The sequence below is a fragment of the Kryptolebias marmoratus genome, linkage group LG1 (genome assembly GCF_001649575.2).
Source record: "Kryptolebias marmoratus isolate JLee-2015 linkage group LG1, ASM164957v2, whole genome shotgun sequence".
In the NCBI taxonomy this organism is placed as follows: Eukaryota; Metazoa; Chordata; class Actinopteri; order Cyprinodontiformes; family Rivulidae; genus Kryptolebias; species Kryptolebias marmoratus.
The window spans coordinates 32,170,602-32,179,453 of NC_051430.1; the positions used below are offsets into that span (position 1 = coordinate 32,170,602).

Below are 8,852 nucleotides of genomic sequence, written 5' to 3' on the forward strand. Positions count from 1 at the left end.
GGTAAAATATTTGAGTGGCTGGTAAAAAATTTTGTCCACCAGCCACTATGGCTGGTGAACAAAATTTTTAATTTCCACCCCTGCCTGAAGTACCGAACATAGGTGACACTCTGGCGACTCCCTCCTAATATAGGAGCTGACGAGATTAGCAGTATGTGCGCTGGATCAGGAGCTGTAGACCAACCCTCCAGGCAAAAGCCTCAGGACGCCCTCTGGTGGATAAAAAGTGAGATCGCAACCCCACCATTCCAAAACCCTGGACCCCAACAAGGGGAACCTCCAAGCTTTACAATGATGTCATCGAGTCTTCGAAGGAGTTTCCCAGCACTTCGACAGAGCGCAGACAAAAACAATCAGTTTCAAAGGAAATTAATAGGATTATAATTAAAAGGCTTATTTCTAGAGACAGACTTGTCAGAAAACTTTGATTTAAAGGTACATTAGGATAAAATGACCTCCCTATCTGCCTTCTTTTTGTAATTAAAAATAGTCCAGATAGCTCCTGGCAAAAGTTTTTGCTATTTCGGGGTAAAGCCAATGGACTGTAATTTAGAAGGTTTGTACTTCAGGTGCTGCTCTTCAAAATGTTCACTGCATGGTACTGTCAACATCACACTTCTGACAGATCATGGAAAAAGCCAAAGCAACCCAAGTCATTTTTTTTATCTTTTCTTATTAATTTAAAATTAGTGTGAATTTTTCTTTGAAAACAAGCACCTTTTATGACTTTCTTTTGATCTATCTTAACTACAAAACACTTTTTATTTGACCTTTAATTTTTTATACAAAATGTGTGTTGTGTTGGGTGATTGTTGTTGTTGTTGTTGTTTAGAGTAAACGTCGGTTTGAGCGTGACTGTAAGGAGGCAGAGCGAGCTCAACACATCTCCGACAGGATCGATGTGGACAACAAGATGGATGGAGAAAAGGTTCGATACCCAGAGTGCAGAACACCTGAATCCAGACCACAGAGTCAAGAACACCTCAATAACTCTAGAATATCTAAGTCCAAAACACTTGCACAAAGTTCCATCTAAATTACAAACAAACTCATCAGATGTAAGTCACCATATTGAAACATACAGATATTAAAATTAGCTCCACATCTGTATTAGGACAGCCAGATGTTAGTGAGCTGTATATTATCACATTCAGCTGTTACCGTCAGCTTCAAACCTGTATTGTTGGATCCAGATGTTATCAGTTTAATTTACTTTATATAGCGCTACTTTGTTACATTTTGGAATAAGATGTTTCTATTTTTAGTAATATTGTTCAGGTGGATAAAAGCGATTCTTAAAATATTTTTAATGTGGGGCTTAAATGATATATCCTGATCAAAAGTAACACAGAGGTTCTTTATAGAAGAACTGTAGGTCGAGTTAATACCAGCCAAAGTTAAATGAATAAATATCAGCACAACAATGAAAATTTATCCCATGCTGTCTAATAATTTCACCTAATGGAAACATATATAAAGAGTATTGGTCCAAGCACTAAACCCTGACAAAACTCCAAGACTAACTCTGGTGTATGAAGAAGGTCCCTTATTAACATGAACAAATAAGAATCTATCAGATAAATGTGATTTAACCCATTTTATGTTGTTCCTGTAATCCCAATATCATGTTCAAGCTTCTGTAATAAAATATTGTGATCAACTGTATCAAATGCAGCCCTGAGATCTAAAAGGACAAGTATGGACACACGTCCACTGTCTGAAGACAGGAGAATAGCATTAGTAACTTTTACTAATGTTGTTTCTGTGCTTTGATTAGCTCTAACCTGACTGAAACTCCTTAATTAGATGATTTTCTTCCCCAGATGTTTACACACTTGATTTGCAGCTATTTTCTGATGGGAGATGGATGTAGGCCTATAACTGTCCAGAGCTCCTGTATCAAGATCAGGTTTCTTCAGTATAGGTCTAATTACTTCAACCTTAAAGCTCTGTGATACATAACTATTCACTAGAGACAAATTAAGCAGATCCAAAATGGAGATATTAATTAGGAAAAACACCTCTTTGAACAGTCTGGTTGGGATCTAGCAGACATGATGATAAAACTATTAATAACAAGACAAGAACAGTATGAAAACAAATCAGGTTCTTAAAGCTGTTTCATTTGATAGGGAATTGAAATAATTTTATGTATAAAGAATCTCATGAAGGCATTCCTACTTAGTTGTGGGAATACATGCTCAACACACAAAGGCATGAGTTGCTGAGTGAGGAAATTTGGTGAACAAGTGAATGGGTCAGTGGTGATATGGGGGCTTAGCCTAAACACTATGTTTACTCTGAACCGTCACCAAGCTGGCCTGAGGTCCTGGCTGCTTGAGATCTGATGCAGGACTGCTAGCAGGAGCTACTCTTGGTGGCTTTAAGCTGCTTAATTGGGACTGGCTAGCTGATTTTTCAACAGCGCAGAGTCAAGCTTCCAATTTGGACAGCTACACCTCCAAAGCTATCATAACAATACTTTTATTACATGTATCATTGTCGCTAAAGTAGACAGAGAAATAGTTAAATGTCTGCCACATGGAGCAGGCAAAGACAGAAGATGCCAGGAGAAAACCAGAAGCCACGCTAAGCTAAAACTAGCTAGAGTTAGCGAACCCCAAACATGCAGATAAAACCAAAAAGTGCCACAATGTAATAGTAGAAAACAACGAGTGATATAAAGAGTATACCAGAAGTGGCAGTGGTACACCAGAGTTAGCTATAAAGAGTGGTTATGTACATAAAACTGTGTTAAAGTCAAGATAAATTCAGTAAATCATAAGATTTAGTGAGCAAACAAACTAATCCAGCTGCCAGCAGAGCAAACAGGAAGTGATACAACACGCCTCGTCGCAAACATCAGCACATCACCTAAAATTACACCATAGAAAATGGTTCAACCGGTCATCATACAGATGTTCAGCTCCAAAACTGAATATTAACACATCCAGATGTTACATTCAGCTCCACACCTGAACGTTAACGCATCCAGATATTATAACGAGACGTATATTATCACGTTCAGCTGTTACAGTCATCGCCACACCAATATTACTGCGTCCAGATGTTATGATTAGCCCCACGCCTGTAAATTAACACATCCACATTTTACAGTCATCTCTACAACTGTATTATCACATCCAGAATTTACCATTAGCTCCAAAAACTGACACTTGTTATAACAGGCTATTTATCATCAAAGTTCTGATCAAATGAAACTAATCTAAGTCTCTGTTTCTGTGTTTGTGCCTCAGCGCTGCTCACTGAAGGTAAATTTGTCTCATCAGTCCACCATCAGACCTCGTGCGGTCTTTGTGTATTTTCACTTTTGTGCTTTTTGTTTCTGCTTTCAGGCTCGTCAAACGGCCCAGCAGAAACAACAAGCTGCTGAGGATTCCAGGAAAGAATATGTGGCCAGTTTAAATCAGTTTAACCAGGACCAACAACAGCACTACCACACATTGGTACCAGTGATATATCAGGTAAAACAGCCTAGTCTCAGATAGGAACCAGTTATGTACCAGATAAGTCAGCATCATCTTCAAATTGCACAAGTTATATATATAAGGTAAATCCAAAAAAAGTTAAAAAACAAAAACAACTGGACTTCTATTCTGTAGCTGAAGACGTTTCGCTTCTCATCCGAGGAGCTTTCTCAATTCAGAAACAGAGAGTGTGGAGTTGAGCTTTTAAAGCTGAGATGTGATGTAAGCTAGATAGCTTGCAGATTGTTCTAACTCTCCTAACAATGGAGGCTCGTTCTGGTGTATTTGGATGTATTTGAGAATTTTGAGATGAAGTCTGTGTTTTGCAGCGTATCCAAGACATGGAGGAGCGGCGAATTGAGAGAATCAGTGAAGCAATGCGTTTGTCAGCAGAGGCGGAAAGAAAAGTTCTTCCTGTCGTGAGTCGCTGTCTGGATGCAATGATGGACGCTGCTGAAAACATTCAGCCTAGAAAGGTGAGCCTAATCAGAGCTTGACCGGACCAGACTAGATTTGGTCTGACCTGAATCTGAACTTGACCTGACCTGAGCCTGAAACCTCACCTGAACTCAAGCTGACCCTACCTGATGTATCATTTCCTGTTCTCTGACCTCTGTCTTTTCAGCAGCTGTTCTGTCTAAAACGTCATTCTGCTCTGCTCTGAATCCCTGGTATCATGCTTGGATAAAGTCTTGGACATATGGAAGATCTAATGTACACAGAGACAGAATGTCCTTTGTTCTGTTTTACACTTCTTTTGAAACTCTGAGAAAGATGATTTATTCAATTCAATTCAATTCAAAAATACTTTATTAATCCCAAAGGGAAATTAAAAGTTGTTGTAGCTCATAATCCTGGTTTTGTTAAAGAGTTGATGGTGGTGGGCAGGAAGGGTCTCTTGTAGCGGTCTGTCCCGATGTGTCCTCAGTCCTGATGTCCTCAAAGAGTCCCACCAGGTGAGCCTCGCTGGCCTCCTGCGGAGCCATGATGGCCGAGCTCTGGAAGCACAGATCAGTCTTGAAGTCCTGGGCGATCTCCTGGAAAAGGTGCTAGAAGGGCAGCTTCTGGATGAGCAGCTCGGTGGACTTCTGGTGATGGTGGATCTCCCTGAGAGCCACGGTCTCGGGCCTGTAGCGGTGAGGCTTCTTCACTCCGCCGGTGGTCGGGGCGCTCCTGCGGGCAGCTTTGGTGGCGAGCTGCTTCCTGGGAGCTTTACCTCCGGTGGATTTATGGGCACTCTGATTGGTTTTGGCCATGACTGGACTTCAGAGTTCTTCACATTTAACACTTGTTGTCATGGTTACGCATCATAACAAAACGTCCAAAAGTAAAAAGGCTTCAGTAAAAATCCTTCCAGCTGCACAGCATCCAATACCAGAGGAAATAATCATCCAAAAAAAAGTGATTTACATCCAGAAAAAAAGAGGAATAAAGTTTTCAAGAGCAATCTCTCAGAATGAGTAACAGAGCTGCTCCAACATGCAGCCACCTCGAGCGGCGCAGTTCTAGAATGGTATGGTTATGCAGAGAATAAATCTTTTTTAATTGGGAAATCTTTAAACGTGTTAAAAATGAATGGATGAAACTTATGTGTTCACTTATATAATAAGAAAATGAGCAGATTTTATTCACAGTATTACTCTTGTGGTCATACTCCAACTGGCATGTTAACAGAACCTTAAACTAGGTAATCTAATCACAGGAGGGATTGAAATGTTTATTCTGCACAGTATGCGATTGATATCAATATGCTTCAAATAAAACCTCTTGGAACAGGTAAAATGAGTTTAATCTATGCAGGCACTCAGTTGCTAACCTTATCAGAACTTCATGATAATTTGACGTCTCGTCACTTTTGATCAAACCAAAGGAAGAGTGACCTTGGTTCTCCTCTCCCTTAGGATCTTCATCTTCTGCCCTCATCCTGCTCCCTGCTCTTTTCGTTTCCTCTGTCAAAGTTTATAGCATACATTTTGTCTAGATTATTATTTTTTATTGTTTTGTAAAGAACAGAAGTAGAAAAGCTAGAAAGCTTAAGTTAACAAGAAATATTTGTAACCAGGGAGGCACAGCAGCGCAGTTGTTGGAGCTGTCACCTCACAGCAGCAAGGTTGCAGGTTTGTCTCCCAGCTTTTGCATATTCTTTTTGTGCACACGTGGGTTGTCTCTGGGTACTCCGGTTTCCTACTACCAGCGGCGCTGGATTCATTTTTGCGGTGGGGGGGAGGGGCCCTCTGTTCGTGTGCACCATGTTCAGTTTTGCCACACGGTGACGTCAGTGTGTACTTTCACAGCCATCAGATCTGGAAAAGCTTGCAACAAAAGTCTTTCTTTTGTCTAACAAACTGCAGTCATGAATAAGGTGTTCTTTTTTCACACAGATGTGTAGATAGATATTTCTCTGTTTATCAATAGTAAATTGTTTTATTAGTGCAATGAAACGCGTCTCTTTTGTTTGTCAGCCTCTAATCATCGCTGTTCACACATCTGTGAACAGCAAGGGGTCATTTTGTACCACTGTACGACATAAAATAGACTATTTTTAATTTAATGGACAATGTTTAATTATGCATCAACCTTTTACCTGTCAATCATCATCAAGCAACAATTAATTATTAATGAAGTTTTCATCTGTGATTTTTTATTCAAATCATTTATTAGGAATGATGATCATTAGTAGAACTGTTTTATAAATGACCATGAAAAAAAGTAAACAGAAGTAAATAATAAACACTAAATTTATTGACCTTCTGACCTAACTTCCAAAGTGAAAATACTTATTAAACAGACTAAATTATCCAAATTCTTGTGTGTATAAAACCTCAAACTTAGATCCTGATTTCAAACATCCTGTTTTAAAAATGTTCATACTTTAGATCTTTTACAAGTGAAGACTTCCCTCAGATCATAAAAGTTCAAGGCATTATACTTGATAGATTTAATATATATATATATATATATATATATATATATATATATATATATATATATATATATATATATAGTCAAGTGAAAAAAACTGCTTGAATATTATTTGAACCCAATTAGGAGTAAATACTTGATACAAAAATGGTTATTCCATAATTCTTAGTGTTGATTTTATTGTTATGTTGATTAAAATTTACTTTTGTGTTGGTTAATTGTTTGATGATTTTATTTTGATTTTTGAAAATTTTGCGATCAAATCTTAAAAAGACATATTTGGGTGCTTTAATTACAATAGCTATAATGAAAGCTCCCTTTATTGAACAGATTCAGTCTCCAGTTGTTGATACTTGATAAATAATAAGGATGAATGAATAAAAGTAAACTAAATATTAGTGGTTTCACATAAAGTACAGTTAAATCTGTTATTAATTAATGGTGCCCCTAATAATGAGAGCTTAAAAAACAAAAAAAGTAAGTACACTCATCTTACCTGAACTGACCTGACCTGGAATCTTATTTTGAACCTATCATGACCTTCACCTGAACCTGAATCTTAACCTGAACCTTACCTGCCCTAAAGCTAATCTCAATCTGAGCTTCAGCCTGTTGCTGTTAGTGTTTTATTTTTTTCTGAATATTTAATTTGAGATGTTGAACTCTGTGACTGGTTGACCTGTATTTTGTTGGCTTTATGAATATGCAGAGTTTGTGCTTATAAAAGCAGTGGGTTCTTGTTTTAGCTGATGAATTAACAGCATGAATGATTATTGATTCATGATAAAGGTGTGTAGCTTGCATTATGTAGTCTTTGGAGATAAGTTTATGTTGCACTTTTTGCTGAAGAAGTGAGGGGGTATTTTATCTGTTTTTTTGCGTTTGTGTGCAGGACACTCATCATGTGGTGGAGGTGTATAAATCTGGCTTCGATCCTCCAGGCGACATTGAATTTCAAGATTACAGTGCCAACATGAGGCGGAGCATCTCTGAATCCAGCTATCTAGACAACCGAGCTGAAGGGCGGAGACACAGCAGGAAGCTCTGGCCCTTCTTACGCAAAAATAAGGTGATTTATGAAAACACTGACTTCTCAACAGACCCCCTGATACACATCGATGTCTGAAAACACACCTGGACCACTCACCTGTCCTGACTCCTTCCACACACGCACTGCCAGAAAACACACCTGGACCATATACCTGCCTGAACTTTAGCTTCTTTGTCTGCAGCTGTTGACCCTCCTGTCCTCCCCCCGGCAGCCTCCGCCTCCTCCCCCAACCTCACCTTCGCCTGGAGACATGGACAGCAGTCCCCAGTCTCCACCTCCATCTGCCAGAGAGCCAATTACACAGCGGCTCAGTGACCTCATGAGCTCTGGTTCCAGAACCCGGAAGCAGTGTCTGCGAAGCCTAAAAAGAGGGGTACACACACAGATGCACAAACACACAAATACACACATTTATGCACACACATACACACACTCGCATACACTTGTGGACGTTAAAACTCCTATTTCACACTGACTCAGGACTTCTGGTTCTACTTAAACTGGTTTCACTGTTGAACTTTAATGGTCTTCTGTTGGAAGTCTCTTTGAACCAAAGTTTTTTCTGAATGAATGTAAATAAGATTTTTTTTGTTTTTTCAATGCTTTCCTTTGTGGTTGGACAGCTGTCACTAAAACTGGTCAGTATGTCACTCGTTAGTAACATTTGGGTGTATCAAAGACCAGGACGGGAAGCGCTGTCCTTGGTTCTGATTGGTCTTGTGGTAAACACAATTGAACTTTCGCAGGGCTCCAGTCCAGCAGACTGCAGCCATCTTCCTCCTGAGCAGCGACGCAAGAAACTTCAAAGTCGAATCAACAACATCAACCAGGAAATACAACGAGAAAGAGAGCAGAGGTAACAACACTATACACACATGACACTCACTGTCGCACTCCATCATACACAACCATACACACTGAATCATGTCATCAGAACATTTGAGCTGGCTCTCCATTGCTGCAGCATTATTTTACCTTGTCAATATCTAGGTGGGATAGCATGTTTTGGTTTTGAATGTTGGAACACTGGGTTCACAGTTGTTTCGTAGTCAATTTGGATAATGGGTATCTATGTTTCCATACATCCCACATCCTTCCCATATAGCCCCTTTCTCTAGGCTTGCTCATATTGTCTATGAATATCTTGTTCCAGTAGCTCATTTCTCATCAAATGTCCTGGTTCTCCAACATCTGACGCTGACCTTGTTAATCTGGGCGACGCCCAAGCTGTCCAGTCTGGGATGGCATTATTTCTATGTCTCTCACTCATTATGTAAACTAGTGCTGGGCGATATAATGATCCATATCGTGGGGACGATAGAAAAGTGTCTATCGTGATATATTTTCTTCTATCGTTTCTATCATAATTGTATCAATGATTCATGTAAATA

At 39.3% G+C, this 8,852-nt stretch overlaps 1 protein-coding gene across 2 annotated transcripts in view; it reads left to right on the forward strand.

The window, feature by feature from the left end:
* LOC108241896 (formin-binding protein 1-like) overlaps nt 1–8,852 on the forward strand; it is a 32,463-nt gene that overhangs the window by 12,308 nt on the left and 11,303 nt on the right. Inside the window, exons 6-13 of one of the 2 annotated variants that reach the window (XM_017426376.2) lie at nt 833–928; nt 3,258–3,272; nt 3,357–3,485; nt 3,818–3,964; nt 7,303–7,479; nt 7,643–7,834; nt 8,085–8,099; nt 8,208–8,317. In XM_017426376.2, the coding sequence (XP_017281865.1) occupies nt 833–928; nt 3,258–3,272; nt 3,357–3,485; nt 3,818–3,964; nt 7,303–7,479; nt 7,643–7,834; nt 8,085–8,099; nt 8,208–8,317 (881 nt within the window). The remainder of the gene's footprint in view (nt 1–832; nt 929–3,257; nt 3,273–3,356; nt 3,486–3,817; nt 3,965–7,302; nt 7,480–7,642; nt 7,835–8,084; nt 8,100–8,207; nt 8,318–8,852) is intronic. The other variant, XM_017426377.2, reaches the window with a different exon arrangement.